The following is an 18,283-nucleotide window of genomic DNA, read 5'->3' on the forward strand; positions in this document are numbered from 1 at the left end:
ACTGGGGCACGCTCACATGCACTAAAAGGTACGTGCGGCCGGCCCGGCTATGTCAGCAAAGTACGGAGAAGCTCGGACTATAACACAAACAGAGGGAGTGACTTCCTTCTCTGCTCAGGTAGACATTACTCCACTATATCTTCACATAGCAAATAGTTGTTTGCTGCTATATTAATGCTCTGGATATCGTATAGAGCACCTTTAATCATGACTAATCTTTAATCACAGATGGTGAAATGTCAGTGTTCTCATTTCTCAAGAAAATTGTGGATTTTGGGGGGTGCTTTTGGACAGAAATCCTAGCCTGCTAGCTTTGTAAAGTAGTCTTATGCTACCTGCATTTCTTGGCCATCAGAACACAGTAGACACAAACTTCAACGCTATCATGAATATCTCTACAGATAATAAAGAATTCACTAATTTACTGCTATTACAGTAGAGAAAATGGTTGACAACATTTCTATGAGAAATTCGGGAAAAAGGGGCGTCAAACTCTACATGTAGACAAATTTAGATCCTTTGACACAAATGTGAACCATTTATGTCCATTTGGCAGGTACTATTAAATAACCTCTCACCGACACTGAAACCAAACCAGCTTCGGTAACCTGTACCGTCCATTAAATAACACATTTTCATTAGGAGGCCCTCTGTGATTTAAAAGGAAAGATTAACCAGGTGACAGGTGAAAAGGTGCTTCGGCAATCAATGCTGCACCATTTGTCCAGTGAAGACAGTCACATCAGGTCACATCTGTTTTTGTTCCGACAAAAACAGATTTGAATCTGGGTAGAAATGAGGCAGCTCCTAAGAATAACAGTCTGCCATTTCTTTCTGTTGCTGTGTCTCATTTTCTGACATGCTAACTCACTTTTTGCTGTTTTCACAGAATAGAAAACATCAGATCTGTGTCATATGTCGGGAAGAAAAACGAGCCCCCAACCCGTCTCCCACAAAATTACGTTCCCATACAACTATGCTGCATAACCAAAATATGTTTTGAGGGAGACGTATTTTCTCCCGGATTACGGTCGCACTTTAAAACAGTTTTAAACACGTGATTAACGTTGTAAATAGAAACAAAACAAAATCCAACAAAACAACTTAGTTAGGTTTAGTAAAAAAAACATCATGGGTTAGCTTAAAATGACTACGCTATTCTCCTCCTCTCCCACCCGCAAGTAGTGGACTTACTCGCTTGTTATACTCGTACTTTGTCACTTGCTGTGGCCGTCCGCTGACTTGCAAAGGTATATGTGATATGTAAAAGACAAAACGTAATACACGACATAAAACGTTTCCTTCCGAACATAACTGAGAATGCAATTTAGTTGTATGGGAACGTAATCTTTAGGAGACAGGGCTGACTTGAGACACTTAAAAAATTCCAGTGTGAATGATGCGTGTCTGTTTACCCTCTATAACATACAGTCAAAAGTCCATCTGCTTTAACCACTGACAAGGAAAGAATATCATTTAAAAAAATCATCAACAACTGATTATGAACACACTGTGCAGCCCTTCTCTCTGTCCTTCCCACACAGTCAGAGAAAGCTGTGGGAAGCTGTTCAAAGTTTAAAGCTAGAGTCCTGCTCAGTGATGGGAGCCACAGCGGAAGGACTTGTTCCTCCTGGAGGGGGTCCTTTAGTTCCTTGCTCTCCATCACTTCAGCTCTTTTTCTGCTGCTCATCAGCTCCAGGGAGTCGCAGCGCCTGAGATTGAAGGCCGGATGGTACCCTTTGGAGAAGGCTTGGAGCCAAACCAGGACATCTGGAACACAAAACATGGCAGTCACCAGGTTAAGTTAGGATAAAACTAGCTCAAATGAATATATATATTCCAATCCAATCCAAATGTATTTATGAAGCACATTTAAAAACCATAAAACAACACAATAAACACACAAAGGCCAGTTTAAAAGACAAAAAGACAATAAAATACAGCAATAAGGCAACTTTCATACTGAATTAAAAGCCAAGGAATAAAGATGTGTTTTAAGATGGGATTTGAAAACAGGCAATGTAGGGACCAGCCTAACGTGCAGAAGCGACTCATCCCAGAGTTTGGGGTCTACAACTGCAAAGAGATAAAATATATTTGGGTAATTTCATTCTAAAGAAACATTGGGACTAATACAAGGCGTGATGTTTGTTCGTACGAGTGTTCCAAGTTGGATTCACCAAACAACTTTAACTGCCCAGCCTTGTTGGAAACTGCTAGTTTCGATTTGCTGAATCTCACCTGTTTATGAGGAGGTTTGCATTTGTGAGATGTGTGATCATCAGCATAATCACCGCCCCTAAACTGTTATATAATACTACCAGTTCCCCTTGTGAGCAGGTTTCATTCATTATCAACCAAGAGTAAAAAGAAGGACTTCACACTGCGGATGTGTCATCAGAGCTGTACCATGACAGAAATAAAGAGGGAATAGTTTGACATGACATTAGATGCTAAAATAAATAAATAAACGGATAAATCTGTTCAAAATGTACCTTAAAAGGGAGATTTATCAACTATTTAATACTCTTATTAACATGGGAGTGGGCAAATATGCCGCTTTATGCAAATGTGTGTATATATTTATTATTGGAAATCAATTAACAACACAAAACAATTGACAAATATTGTCCAGAAACCCTCACAGGTACTGCATTTAGCATAAAAAAATATGCTCAAATCATAACATGGCAAACTGCAGCCCAACAGGCAACAACAGCTGTCAGTGTGTCAGTGTGCTGACTTGACTATGATTTGACCCAAACTGCATGTGATTATCATAAAGTGGGCATGTCTGTAAAGGGGAGACTCGTGGGTATCTATAGAACCTATTTTAATTCACATATCTTGAGGTCAGAGGTCAAGGGACCCCTTTGAAAATGGCCATGACAGTTTGTACCAACCTTGTACTCCAGAGTTTGTTTCAACATGTCCTCTTCCTCTCGAGTGAAGTTCAGCAGCACAGATACAGCTCGTATTAGCTGGAATGCCTGACAGAGCAAGACACACAGGTTCAGACTGAAGGTTTGTAACAGAACCAGGGTCAGTCAGTTAGTCAGTACATACCAGGCAGACCTACAGAGCTGCACACAAAGGCTTTATTTACTTATTTAGGTATTGAATTGAAGGGACTTTAAAAATGAGCCCTGAGAGGACTTACCTCGGCCTCTCTGGAGGACATAAATTTGAGTACAACGTGTTTGAGATACTCAAAGTTGATTTCTCGCGAGTCGTTGAGGTCTGAGGTGTTGGTCACCGTGGTTTTGGAGGTCGGGGGGTTCAGGTTGGATGCTGGCAGCAGGTCTGTAAAAAGCCTCTCTTGTTTTTCTGCTCGGCTTTCTGGAAACTTCTCCTTCCCTTCAGCTTCTGACTCAGGCTTCAGCTTCTACAGAGCACAAAGAAGGAAACACATCGAGTGCATCCAGAGAGTAGTTAGACCCCTTAATTTCTTTCACATTCTGTTATGTTGCAGAACAGGGTGGATTAGCTGCCTTATCAAGAAATGTTCAGTTTGCAGGCATATTGTCAGAACAAAGGAAAAAAAGTAAACCCATGATGTGATTCACTGTGTCTCACCAGTTCCTTCTGCAGCGTCCTCCTCAGTTCTGCCAGTCTCTGCTGCAGCTGCTTGATGGTCTGCAAAACAATGTCAACGTGTTTTATGCGTGGTGATGGGTGTATCTGCAGAATGTTATCTACTTGGAGCTGATATTGATATCTTATTAAAAGCTAGAGGAACAACAGAGTGAGAGAATAAAGGTAACTGACCCTGTTCTTGTCGGTGAGCTGCTGCTCTAGCTCTCTGTTGATCTTCTGAATGTGATCCAGATCATACACGGTCACGCTGCCGTTCTGATCCTCCTCGCACACTTCAGGGCTGTGAAGCTGTTCTGTCAACGTTTCCACCTCAACCTCCAGGTATGAGATCTGAGAAACACATACCAAACCACACTGAGCATTAATTCTGGTTAGATAAGCGGCAGTTACCTCTTTGGAGAAGCTGTAGCAGAAAATAGGTTATCACATGTGAGAAAATCTGAATAGAAACATGATTAGAGCAAACTGATGGTGGCACGTACAAAGACAATAAATACATGTATAAAAAGTAATTACAGCATTGAAGGTGTGCAACACATTGACAGTAATCCACACAAGAAAATTGAAAACCAATATAGGATATGAAAATTATTTTTAAGGTCAAATTTTAGTCTTAAGCTTGAGCTTCAAATATGGAATACTGCTCTTCCCTGGATGTGCTAGAGCTACAGATGAAACACTGCCTTCTGGGTAGTGTTGAACAAAACAACAATTACAGGAGAAATTTAACTAACACAACTTACTAATTGTGTTTGCTGCATCAAGACAGTATGTACCATACGAGAGCATGTATGTATGCATGTAGGCATTTCGGACTTTGTGTGTAGGTGCTAACCCGTGCTTGGCAGCTATCTAGCTGCTGTGTCTGGCTGAGCAGCTCCTCCCTCAGGCTGATCAGCTGGGCATCTTTGTCCAGCTCCATCTGCTCCAGCTGGGCTCGCTGCAGCTCCAACTCCTCCTGTAGCTGGACCAGTGATGCCTGCCGACACTGCACCTCTGCAACACACACACACAATGACTGTATGGTGACAAGAGAAAATCATCCCGGATCTTTTGATCACAACGTGTTCTTATATTTTCAAAGTTTATTTCTGTACTACTTTATTGTTAAACTACTTTGTAATAAGACAGTTTGGACAACATACAGTTGTTTTACAGATTCTGAAAGCTGATGACCTCAAACCAGTATAACATTCATATCTTCTATAAATAGACGATTATGAAATAGAGATATTTTGTAACTACGTTAACAGGTTTCCCCGGTACCTGAGGCTCTCTGAAGTGTGTGTGTGTGTGTGTGTGTGTGTGTGTGTGTGTGTGTGTGTGTGTATGTACCATTCTGGAGTGTTTTGATGTCTTCCTCTCTCAGTGCTAGCTTCTCAGTGACATTGGACAGTTCCTGCTGTGAGGTCTGTAGAGATGTGTTCAGCTCTCCAACCTGACAATAAGCAAAGACAAACACTTTTCATTACACAGCACATGCTTTCACATTCACACACAGAATGACAACCGGCTCTGAATCTCTTTTGCATTGTCTTATAATCTGTGGGTGATCAAATAAAAGGTACGGTCCACTAAATAACGACTCTTCTGTTCTTCCTGTCCGACAAAGAAATACCAGTGTTTGCAGCTGGGCCAGAGGAAGACTGCTACATCATTTGAGGGGGACCACATGTTAGCTGTTGCCTTTCTATTACCGCGAATATAACATGATGTGTGTTTGCCTACAGACCTGTGTTTGAAAGTCTTCCTTCTGTCGTCTGGTTTCCTCAAGAGCATGGGCAATTTCCGTGCTCACTGTCTGCCGACTGTCGAGGTCCGCCTGAGGGAACACACCAAGACCAAGACAAGAGAACCACAAATTCACTCTACTTTCCTTTATGAAAATTACCTTTTTTTTTGAGTCTCTATATTTTCTAGTGGATCCAACAATTTCGGTGAATATTCAGTACTAAGTATATCGCTTTTGGCTTTGTAATATGGCTGTCAGTGAAGCTGTATCACATCATGTGAAGACTACAACTGGATAAAATGTGTACAGTCATGTATGGAAGCCCATAGGGGACTTGATTAAAATGATAACGTACACTTGAAAATGTACTTCCACAATAGCATTATCGTTTTCCACATATGTATGTGTTATTTGAGTAAAGCTGAAAATGCAATAATCCAATTTGTATTTTAATTTTCATATAATCGTATGGGCATTCTATGACCATATTAAAATGAAAATGAAAAAGCTGTTTTTATCTGCTTTTAAAAGTCAATCAAATGTGAATTTGTGTGTTCAAAAAAAAATCTAGTGTGTTGTAGTTGATCTTACCCGGCACTGTTCCAGCTGCTCTGTCCGCTGGCTTAGAGTGACGTTTGCCTCGCCCCTCTGCTTATCCAGATCCATCTGGCACACAAGAACAAGGAAGGGAAAGATTCAGTCGTCATAGAACAAACAGTGCTCTCTCTTCACTGCAACACATGCATTTATATCAACCCACTACTGCATCATGTTATAGATTACAAATAAATCATGGAAAAACCAAAATGAGAAATGGAACACACCATCCTGTCATGCAGCGTCTGTCTTTCTGTCTGTAAAGAGTTGATGCTTTCCTCCAGGCGGCTGGCCTTCTCCTGACTCTGCTGCTGTAGCAAACACACCTGCTGATCCAGAAAGGCCTTCTCCGCACTCCACTCTCCTTGCTGAACAAAACACACATACAGATGCATAGTTAAACATATATATACAAAAACCCAGTTAAACTGGAATTCAACCACATTGAAAATCAATATTTTCCCTCAAAAAAGAGCTTGCGTGCACATGACTCTCTATTATGTCTATTCTCTGTCTGAATACCTGTGCTGAAATTAACAACATTATGGAGTTTATTCTTGATATTACCAGCAGATGACACCAAAGTAAAGAATTTTCAAATCCTACATTGTAGTTGTAATACTTTTGTAGAGTAATGACATGTGGAGCGGGGGCAGCAATTTTTACTTTTATGTAATTTTTAATTCAAATAATTTACTTGTGCGAATTTCTAAATGAAAATATGCATTTTATACACTGTACAATAAATTGATAGAGCTTAAACTTGTATTCTATTGCTAGTGAGGCAAGCTCTACTTGTTTACTTTCCGGACCATTCTTCCCAGTTTGCTGAGAATCATACCTGACAAGGGCTCAGAGAACGTCCTGCAAGCCTGTGTTTATAGTTTCAGTGATAAATCTGTTTACTCTAAGAGCCTTTTTAGGAAATATCAAGCCTATTTCTGTCAAAAAAAAAAGACTAATTTTGTGCTCTTAACTGTTGTGGTACTCACCAGCTTATCCATGTGCTGCTGTTTCTCTGTGATCTGATGCTCTGCACTCTTCAGTCTCTCACTAGTTTCTAGGACTTTCTGCTCCAAATTAGCTATCTGAAACAGAAAGAAGTATAACGAGAGCTGCACGCAGCTATGAAAGGGCCCTCGCCCCTGCTCGCGGGTCGGGGTTGCTGGCGGGACGCCGACCGACGCGAAACCGAAACTCTGACGAGCGCCACGACGCCTGCCGCAAGGCTCTACGACAAGCGGTTCGCGAGTTATGAAGGGGGGCGGGGCTAATGTGTAGGGGGCGGGCATAACATTTACCAATGAAACATGAACTCTCTGCTGAGTGATATGACACTTCCCACAAGACTCTACGACAAACGGATCATGAGTTATGAAAGGGGGCGGGGCTAATGTGTAGGGGGCGGGGCTACCCTTAACCAATGAAACAGGCACTCTCTGCTGAGTGATATGACACCTCCCGCAAGACTCTACGACAAACGGTTCATGAGTTATGAAAGGGGGCGGGGCTAATGTGTAGGGGGCGGGGCTACCCTTAACCAATGAAACAGGCACTCTCTGCTGAGTGATATGACACCTCCCGCAAGACTCTACGACAAACGGTTCATGAGTTATGAAAGGGGGCGGGGCTAATGTGTAGGGGGCGGGGCTAACCTTAACCAATGAAACAGGAACTCTCTGCTGAGTGATATGACACATCCCACAAGACTCTACTATAAACGGTTCATGAGATATGAAAGGGGGCGGGGCTAACGTCTTAGGGCGGGGCTATGAGTATAATTTTTCATATACATGTCCTCAAGACTGTACCACCATCATACCTGAGAAATCTGGGTCAGATCGGACTATGTACAGTTGAGTTACAATAACTCCCTGTTTCATGGCGAATGGCTCAAAATGGCCGCCACGCCACGGTCCGCTCGTTAACTGAACGCTCACCATTTTAATAACTTTTCATCCTCAAGGTATTAAGATGGTCCTGACCAAATTTCAAATCGTTATGATCAAATCTGTAGGAGGAGTTCGTTAAAGTACGCGGCCAATAAAAAGCAAAAATGACATAAAAATCCAATATGGCCGACTTCTGGGTGGGCGGAGCTAATGAAACCCAATTTGGAATATGTTTCAAATGATGAGTGGGATATGCATACCAAATTTCATGAGTATCGGATGAACTTTGACAAAGTTACGATTTCAACGCGCTAGGGGGCGCTATGGAGCCAGCTGGCGACGCCCGTTCCGAAACACTACAGAACATTGCAATTTTCGCCACTCCCGACGCATGTTCCAATTTTCGTGAGTTTTTGGGGATGGGAAAGGCCTCAAAAACGCGATCTCGCAGCAGAAAAATAATAATAACGAGAGCTGCACGCAGCTATGAAAGGGCCCTCGCCCCTGCTCGCGGGTCGGGGTTGCTGGCGGGACGCCGACCGACGCGAAACCGAAACTCTGACGAGCGCCACGACGCCTGCCGCAAGGCTCTACGACAAGCGGTTCGCGAGTTATGAAGGGGGGCGTGGCTAATGTGTAGGGGGCGGGCATAACATTCACCAATGAAACAGGCACTCTCTGCTGAGTGATATGACACATCCCGCAAGACTCTACGACAAACGGTTCATGAGATATGAAAGGGGGCGGGGCTAATGTGTAGGGGGCGGGCATAACATTTACCAATGAAACAGGCACTCTCTGCTGAGTGATATGACACTTCCCACAAGACTCTACGACAAACGGATCATGAGATATGAAAGGGGGCGGGGCTAATGTGTAGGGGGCGGGGCTACCCTTAACCAATGAAACAGGAACTCTCTGCTGAGTGATATGACACATCCCACAAGACTCTACTATAAACGGTTCATGAGATATGAAAGGGGGCGGGGCTAACGTCTTAGGGCGGGGCTATGAGTATAATTTTTCATATACATGTCCTCAAGACTGTACCACCATCATACCTGAGAAATCTGGGTCAGATCGGACTATGTACAGTTGAGTTACAATAACTCCCTGTTTCATGGCGAATGGCTCAAAATGGCCGCCACGCCACGGTCCGCTCGTTAACTGAACGCTCACCATTTTAATAACTTTTCATCCTCAAGGTATTAAGATGGTCCTGACCAAATTTCAAATCGTTATGATCAAATCTGTAGGAGGAGTTCGTTAAAGTACGCGGCCAATAAAACGCAAAAATGACATAAAAATCCAATATGGCCGACTTCTGGGTGGGCGGAGCTAATGAAACCCAATTTGGAATATGTTTCAAATGATGAGTGGGATATGCATACCAAATTTCATGAGTATCGGATGAACTTTGACAAAGTTACGATTTCAACGCGCTAGGGGGCGCTATGGAGCCAGCTGGCGACGCCCGTTCCGAAACACTACAGAACATTGCAATTTTCGCCACTCCCGATGCATGTTCCAATTTTCGGGAGTTTTTGGGGATGGGAAAGGCCTCAAAAACGCGATCTCGCAGCAGAAAAATAATAATAACGAGAGCTGCACGCAGCTATGAAAGGGCCCTCGCCCCTGCTCGCGGGTCGGGGTTGCTGGCGGGACGCCGACCGACGCGGCCGGGCACCGCGAAACCGAAACTCTGACGAGCGCCACGACACCTCCCGCAAGACTCTACTACAAACGGTTCATGAGATATGAAAGGGGGCGGAGCTAATGTGTAGGGGGCGGGCATAACATTCACCAATGAAACAGGCACTCTCTGCTGAGTTATATGACACTTCCCACAAGACTCTACGACAAACGGATCACGAGTTATGAAAGGGGGCGGGGCTAATGTGTAGGGGGCGGGCATAACATTTACCAATGAAACAGGCACTCTCTGCTGAGTGATATGACACCTCCCGCAAGACTCTACGACAAACGGTTCATGAGCTATGAAAGGGGGCGGGGCTAATGTATAGGGGGCGGGGCTACCTTTAACCAATAAAACAGGAACTCTCTGCTGAGTGATATGACACATCCCACAAGACTCTACTATAAACGGTTCATGAGATATGAAAGGGGGCGGGGCTAACGTCTTAGGGCGGGGCTATGAGTATAATTTTTCATATACATGTCCTCAAGACTGTACCACCATCATACCTGAGAAATCTGGGGCAGATCGGACTATGTACAGTTGAGTTAGGGTTAACCCACTCTCTGCTGAGTGATATGACACATCCCACAAGACTCTACTATAAACGGTTCATGAGATATGAAAGGGGGCGGGGCTAACGTCTTAGGGCGGGGCTATGAGTATAATTTTTCATATACATGTCCTCAAGACTGTACCACCATCATACCTGAGAAATCTGGGTCAGATCGGACTATGTACAGTTGAGTTACAATAACTCCCTGTTTCATGGCGAATGGCTCAAAATGGCCGCCACGCCACGGTCCGCTCGTTAACTGAACGCTCACCATTTTAATAACTTTTCATCCTCAAGGTATTAAGATGGTCCTGACCAAATTTCAAATCGTTATGATCAAATCTGTAGGAGGAGTTCGTTAAAGTACGCGGCCAATAAAACGCAAAAATGACATAAAAATCCAATATGGCCGACTTCTGGGTGGGCGGAGCTAATGAAACCCAATTTGGAATATGTTTCAAATGATGAGTGGGATATGCATACCAAATTTCATGAGTATCGGATGAACTTTGACAAAGTTACGATTTCAACGCGCTAGGGGGCGCTATGGAGCCAGCTGGCGACGCCCGTTCCGAAACACTACAGAACATTGCAATTTTCGCCACTCCCGACGCATGTTCCAATTTTCGTGAGTTTTTGGGGATGGGAAAGGCCTCAAAAACGCGATCTCGCAGCAGAAAAATAATAATAACGAGAGCTGCACGCAGCTATGAAAGGGCCCTCGCCCCTGCTCGCGGGTCGGGGTTGCTGGCGGGACGCCGACCGACGCGAAACCGAAACTCTGACGAGCGCCACGACGCCTGCCGCAAGGCTCTACGACAAGCGGTTCGCGAGTTATGAAGGGGGGCGTGGCTAATGTGTAGGGGGCGGGCATAACATTCACCAATGAAACAGGCACTCTCTGCTGAGTGATATGACACTTCCCACAAGACTCTACGACAAACGGTTCATGAGTTATGAAAGGGGGCGGGGCTAATGTGTAGGGGGCGGGCATAACATTTACCAATGAAACAGGCACTCTCTGCTGAGTGATATGACACCTCCCGCAAGACTCTACGACAAACGGTTCATGAGTTATGAAAGGGGGCGCGGCTAATGTGTAGGGGGCGGGGCTACCCTTAACGAATAAAACAGGAACTCTCTGCTGAGTGATATGACACCTCCCATAAGCCTGTACGACAAACGGTTCATGAGATATGAAAGGGGGCGGGGCTAACGTCTTAGGGCGGGGCTATGAGTATAATTTTTCATATACATGTCCTCAAGACTGTACCACCATCATACCTGAGAAATCTGGGGCAGATCGGACTATGTACAGTTGAGTTAGGGTTAACCCACTCTCTGCTGAGTGATATGACACATCCCACAAGACTCTACTATAAACGGTTCATGAGATATGAAAGGGGGCGGGGCTAACGTCTTAGGGCGGGGCTATGAGTATAATTTTTCATATACATGTCCTCAAGACTGTACCACCATCATACCTGAGAAATCTGGGGCAGATCGGACTATGAACAGTTGAGTTACAATAACTGGCGAATGGCTCAAAATGGCCGCCACGCCACGGTCCGCTCGTTAAGTGAACACTCACCATTTTAATAACTTTTCATCCTCGAGGTCTTGAGATGGTCCTGACCAAATTTCAAATCGATATGATCAAATCTGTAGGAGGAGTTCGTTAAAGTACGCGGCCAATAAAACGAAAAAATTGGGAAAATCGTACATAAAATCCAATATGGCCGACTTCTGGGTGGGCGGGGCTAATGAAACCCAATGAGGAATATGTTTCAAATGATGAGTGGGATATGCATACCAAATTTCGTGAATATCGGATCAACTTTGACAAAGTTAAAATTTCAACGCGTTAGGGGGCGCTATAGAGCCGTATAAAAACAAACTGAGCCTAATGGCTATGCAGTTACATAAAGTTCACAGGTGTCTATCATGTTGCCAAATTTCATGCGTCTACGAGTATGCCAAGGCATACGAATGGATGTTCAAAGGCAAAAAGGACATAAGGGGGCGCTAGAGAGCCAACATGCCACGCCCAAAAAAAATTTCACCACTGAATCAAAGGGATTACCTGTTTGGATGTGCGTGTAAAGTTTCATGAGATTTGGTGCATCCTAAAGTCCTCAAAAATGTGTTCGTAAATTTTAAAATCACGCAGGAAGTCCAACGTGGCTGACTTCCTGTTGGCCGAAAAAACCTCAAAAATATTTAATGTGCCATTGAAGATGTGAGCAATGACATACTTAAATTTCGTGAAGATCGAAGTAACTTTTTCTGGAAACCTGCTTTCTATAGGGGGCGCTATCGAGCCCGCTGGTGCACCCGAGCCCAATCACTACAGAATATTGCAATTTTCGCCACTTCTGACGCATATTCCAATTCTGGTGAGTTTTGGGGATGGCTAAGGTCGTCAAAAACGCGTTCTTGCAGCAGAAAAAGAATAATAACGAGAGCTGCACGCAGCTATGAAAGGGCCCTCGCCCCCGCTCGCGGGTCGGGGTTGCTGGCGGGACGCCGACCGACGCGAAACCAAAACTCTGACGAGCGCCACGACGCCTGCCGCAAGGCTCTACGACAAGCGGTTCACGAGTTATGAAGGGGGGCGTGGCTAATGTGTAGGGGGCGGGCATAACATTCACCAATGAAACAGGAACTCTCTGCTGAGTTATATGACACTTCCCACAAGACTCTACGACAAACGGATCACGAGTTATGAAAGGGGGCGGGGCTAATGTGTAGGGGGCGGGCATAACCTTCACCAATGAAACAGGCACTCTCTGCTGAGTGATATGACACATCCCACAAGACTCTACTACAAACGGTTCATGAGATATGAAAGGGGGCGGGGCTAATGTGTAGGGGGCGGGCATAACATTTACCAATGAAACATGAACTCTCTGCTGAGTGATATGACACTTCCCACAAGACTCTACGACAAACGGATCATGAGTTATGAAAGGGGGCGGGGCTAATGTGTAGGGGGCGTGCATAACATTCACCAATGAAACAGGAACTCTCTGCTGAGTGATATGACACTTCCCACAAGACTCTACTACAAATGGTTCATGAGATATGAAAGGGGGCGGGGCTAATGTGTAGGGGGCGGGCATAACATTTACCAATGAAACATGAACTCTCTGCTGAGTGATATGACACTTCCCTCAAGACTCTACTACAAACGGTTCATGAGATATGAAAGGGGGCGGGGCTAATGTGTAGGGGGCGGGCATAACATTTACCAATGAAACAGGCACTCTCTGCTGAGTGATATGACACCTCCCGCAAGACTCTACGACAAACGGTTCATGAGTTATGAAAGGGGGCGGGGCTAATGTGTAGGGGGCGGGGCTGCCCTTAACGAATAAAACAGGAACTCTCTGCTGAGTGATATGACACCTCCCATAAGCCTGTACGACAAACGGTTCATGAGTTATGAAAGGGGGCGGGGCTAACGTCTTAGGGCGGGGCTATGAGTATAATTTTTCATATACATGTCCTCAAGACTGTACCACCATCATACCTGAGAAATCTGGGGCAGATCGGACTATGTACAGTTGAGTTACAATAACTCCCTGTTTCATGGCGAATGGCTCAAAATGGCCGCCACGCCACGGTCCGCTCGTTAAGTGAACACTCACCATTTTAATAACTTTTCATCTTCAAGGTCTTGAGATGGTCCTGACCAAATTTCAAATCGATATGATCAAATCTGTAGGAGGAGTTCGTTAAAGTACGCGGCCAATAAAACGCAAAAATGACATCAAAATCCAATATGGCCGACTTCTGGGTGGGCGGGGCTAATGAAACCCAATGAGGAATATGTTTCAAATGATGAGTGGGATATGCATACCAAATTTCATGAATATCGGATCAACTTTGACAAAGTTAAAATTTCAACGCGTTAGGGGGCGCTATAGAGCCGTATAAAAACAAACTGAGCCTAATGGCTATGCAGTTACATAAAGTTCACAGGTGTCTATCATTTTGCCAAATTTTATGAGATTCCGAGTACCTAAAGGTATGTTCAAAATCTGAAAGACATAAGGGGGCGCTAGAGAGCCAACATGCCACGCCCAAGGAAAATTTCACCACTAAAATTAAGTAATTACTAGTTTGGATGTGTGTGTAAAGTTTCATAAATTTTTGTGCATCCTAAAGTCTTCAAATATGCGTTCGTAAATTCTAAAATCACGCAGGAAGTCCAACATGGCTGACTTCCTGTTTGCCGGAGAAATCTCAAAATCATTTAATCCAGGTATGAGGGCGTGAGCAATGACATACTTGAATTTCGTGAAGATCGAAGAAACTTTCTCTGAAAAACTGCGTACTCTAGGGGGCGCTATGGAGCCCCCTGGAGACACCCGAGCCCAGTCACTCCAGAACATTGAATTTCCCACCAGTTCTGACGCATACTCCACTTTTCGTGAGTTTTGGGGATGGCTAAGGTCGTCAAAAACGCGATCTAGTGGCAGAAAAAGAATAATAATAATAATAATAATCTGCAGAAAAACAATAGGTTCCTTGCACTTCGTGCCAGGACACCGTTGGGTCCTGGCACTTTCGTGCTCGGGCCCTAATAATAACGAGAGCTGCACGCAGCTATGAAAGGGCCCTCGCCCCCGCTCGCGGGTCGGGGTTGCTGGCGGGACGCCGACCGACGCGAAACCAAAACTCTGACGAGCGCCACGACGCCTGCCGCAAGGCTCTACGACAAGCGGTTCGCGAGTTATGAAAGGGGGCGGGGCTAATGTGTAGGGGGCGGGCATAACATTCACCAATGAAACAGGCACTCTCTGCTGAGTTATATGACACTTCCCACAAGACTCTACTACAAACGGATCATGAGTTATGAAAGGGGGCGGGGCTAATGTGTAGGGGGCGGGGCTACCCGTAAGCAATGAAACAGGCACTCTCTGCTGAGTGATATGACACCTCCCGCAAGACTCTACGACAAACGGTTCATGAGTTATGAAAGGGGGCGGGGCTAATGTGTAGGGGGCGGGGCTACCCTTAACCAATGAAACAGGCACTCTCTGCTGAGTGATATGACACCTCCCGCAAGACTCTACGACAAACGGTTCATGAGTTATGAAAAGGGGCGGGGCTAATGTGTAGGGGGCGGGGCTACCCGTAACCAATGAAACAGGCACTCTCTGCTGAGTGATATGACACCTCCCGCAAGACTCTACGACAAACGGTTCATGAGTTATGAAAGGGGGCGGGGCTAATGTGTAGGGGGCGGGGCTACCCTTAACGAATAAAACAGGAACTCTCTGCTGAGTGATATGACACCTCCCATAAGCCTGTACGACAAACGGTTCATGAGATATGAAAGGGGGCGGGGCTAATGTGTAGGGGGCGGGCATAACATTTACCAATCAATCATGAACTCTCTGCTGAGTGATATGACACTTCCCACAAGACTCTACTATAAACGGTTCATGAGATATAAAAGGGGGCAGGGCTAACGTCTTAGGGCGGGGCTATGAGTATAATTTTTCATATACATGTCCTCAAGACTGTACCACCATCATACCTGAGAAATCTGGGGCAGATCGGACTATGTACAGTTGAGTTAGGGTTAACCCACTCTCTGCTGAGTGATATGACACATCCCACAAGACTCTACTATAAACGGTTCATGAGATATGAAAGGGGGCGGGGCTAACGTCTTAGGGCGGGGCTATGAGTATAATTTTTCATATACATGTCCTCAAGACTGTACCACCATCATACCTGAGAAATCTGGGTCAGATCGGACTATGTACAGTTGAGTTACAATAACTCCCTGTTTCATGGCGAATGGCTCAAAATGGCCGCCACGCCACGGTCCGCTCGTTAAGTGAACACTCACCATTTTAATAACTTTTCATCCTCGAGGTCTTGAGATGGTCCTGACCAAATTTCAAATCGATATGATCAAATCTGTAGGAGGAGTTCGTTAAAGTACGCGGCCAATAAAACGAAAAAATTGGGAAAATCGTACATAAAATCCAATATGGCCGACTTCTGGGTGGGCGGGGCTAATGAAACCCAATGAGGAATATGTTTCAAATGATGAGTGGGATATGCATACCAAATTTCGTGAATATCGGATCAACTTTGACAAAGTTAAAATTTCAACGCGTTAGGGGGCGCTATAGAGCCGGCTAAACACACTGAGCCTAATGGCTATGCAGTTACATAAAGTTCACAGGTGTCTATCACGTTGCCAAATTTCATGCGTCTACGAGTATGCCAAGGCATACGAATGGATGTTCAAAGGCAAAAAGGACATAAGGGGGCGCTAGAGAGCCAACATGCCACGCCCAAAAAAAATTTCACCACTGAATCAAAGGGATTACCTGTTTGGATGTGCGTGTAAAGTTTCATGAGATTTGGTGCATCCTAAAGTCCTCAAAAATGTGTTCGTAAATTTTAAAATCACGCAGGAAGTCCAACGTGGCTGACTTCCTGTTGGCCGAAAAAATCTCAAAAATATTTAATGTGCCATTGAAGATGTGAGCAATGACATACGTAAATTTCGTGAAGATCGAAGTAACTTTTTCTGGAAACCTGCTTTCTATAGGGGGCGCTATCGAGCCCGCTGGTGCACCCGAGCCCAATCACTACAGAATATTGCAATTTTCGCCACTTCTGACGCATATTCCAATTTTCATGAGTTTTTGGGGATGGAAAAGGTCCCAAAAACGCGATCTCGCAGCAGAAAAAGAATAATAATAATCTGCAGAAAAACAATAGGTTCCTTGCACTTCGTGCCAGGACACCGTTGGGTCCTGGCACTTTCGTGCTCGGGCCCTAATAATCTGCAGAAAAACAATAGGTTCCTTGCACTTCGTGCCAGGACACCGTTGGGTCCTGGCACTTTCGTGCTCGGGCCCTAACGAGAGCTGCACGCAGCTATGAAAGGGCCCTCGCCCCTGCTCGCGGGTCGGGGTTGCTGGCGGGACGCCGACCGACGCGAAACCGAAACTCTGACGAGCGCCACGACGCCTGCCGCAAGGCTCTACGACAAGCGGTTCGCGAGTTATGAAGGGGGGCGTGGCTAATGTGTAGGGGGCGGGCATAACATTCACCAATGAAACAGGCACTCTCTGCTGAGTGATATGACACATCCCGCAAGACTCTACGACAAACGGTTCATGAGATATGAAAGGGGGCGGGGCTAATGTGTAGGGGGCGGGCATAACATTTACCAATGAAACAGGCACTCTCTGCTGAGTGATATGACACTTCCCACAAGACTCTACGACAAACGGATCATGAGATATGAAAGGGGGCGGGGCTAATGTGTAGGGGGCGGGGCTACCCTTAACCAATGAAACAGGAACTCTCTGCTGAGTGATATGACACATCCCACAAGACTCTACTATAAACGGTTCATGAGATATGAAAGGGGGCGGGGCTAACGTCTTAGGGCGGGGCTATGAGTATAATTTTTCATATACATGTCCTCAAGACTGTACCACCATCATACCTGAGAAATCTGGGTCAGATCGGACTATGTACAGTTGAGTTACAATAACTCCCTGTTTCATGGCGAATGGCTCAAAATGGCCGCCACGCCACGGTCCGCTCGTTAACTGAACGCTCACCATTTTAATAACTTTTCATCCTCAAGGTATTAAGATGGTCCTGACCAAATTTCAAATCGTTATGATCAAATCTGTAGGAGGAGTTCGTTAAAGTACGCGGCCAATAAAACGCAAAAATGACATAAAAATCCAATATGGCCGACTTCTGGGTGGGCGGAGCTAATGAAACCCAATTTGGAATATGTTTCAAATGATGAGTGGGATATGCATACCAAATTTCATGAGTATCGGATGAACTTTGACAAAGTTACGATTTCAACGCGCTAGGGGGCGCTATGGAGCCAGCTGGCGACGCCCGTTCCGAAACACTACAGAACATTGCAATTTTCGCCACTCCCGACGCATGTTCCAATTTTCGGGAGTTTTTGGGGATGGGAAAGGCCTCAAAAACGCGATCTCGCAGCAGAAAAATAATAATAACGAGAGCTGCACGCAGCTATGAAAGGGCCCTCGCCCCTGCTCGCGGGTCGGGGTTGCTGGCGGGACGCCGACCGACGCGAAACCGAAACTCTGACGAGCGCCACGACGCGTGCCGCAAGGCTCTACGACAAGCGGTTCGCGAGTTATGAAGGGGGGCGTGGCTAATGTGTAGGGGGCGGGCGTAAC

General features: G+C 45.3%; 1 protein-coding gene across 4 annotated transcripts in view; it reads right to left on the reverse strand.

Annotated features, from left to right (window-relative positions):
- Nucleotides 1–589: 589 nt before the first annotated feature.
- The window catches only part of golga1 (golgin A1), a 75,011-nt gene continuing 57,317 nt past the window's right edge, over nucleotides 590–18,283 (reverse strand). For all 4 annotated transcript variants that reach the window (XM_074637486.1, XM_074637484.1, XM_074637485.1 and 1 more), the window contains 11 exons: nucleotides 6,919–7,014; nucleotides 6,154–6,294; nucleotides 5,921–5,995; nucleotides 5,330–5,419; nucleotides 4,933–5,035; nucleotides 4,433–4,593; nucleotides 3,769–3,927; nucleotides 3,577–3,636; nucleotides 3,161–3,385; nucleotides 2,904–2,990; nucleotides 590–1,770 (listed from right to left, as the gene is read on the reverse strand). In XM_074637486.1, the coding sequence (XP_074493587.1) occupies nucleotides 1,690–1,770; nucleotides 2,904–2,990; nucleotides 3,161–3,385; nucleotides 3,577–3,636; nucleotides 3,769–3,927; nucleotides 4,433–4,593; nucleotides 4,933–5,035; nucleotides 5,330–5,419; nucleotides 5,921–5,995; nucleotides 6,154–6,294; nucleotides 6,919–7,014 (1,278 nt within the window). In that variant the 3' untranslated portion in view covers nucleotides 590–1,689. The remainder of the gene's footprint in view (nucleotides 1,771–2,903; nucleotides 2,991–3,160; nucleotides 3,386–3,576; nucleotides 3,637–3,768; nucleotides 3,928–4,432; nucleotides 4,594–4,932; nucleotides 5,036–5,329; nucleotides 5,420–5,920; nucleotides 5,996–6,153; nucleotides 6,295–6,918; nucleotides 7,015–18,283) is intronic.

Source organism: Sebastes fasciatus, chromosome 6 (assembly GCF_043250625.1).
Source record: "Sebastes fasciatus isolate fSebFas1 chromosome 6, fSebFas1.pri, whole genome shotgun sequence".
In the NCBI taxonomy this organism is placed as follows: Eukaryota; Metazoa; Chordata; class Actinopteri; order Perciformes; family Sebastidae; genus Sebastes; species Sebastes fasciatus.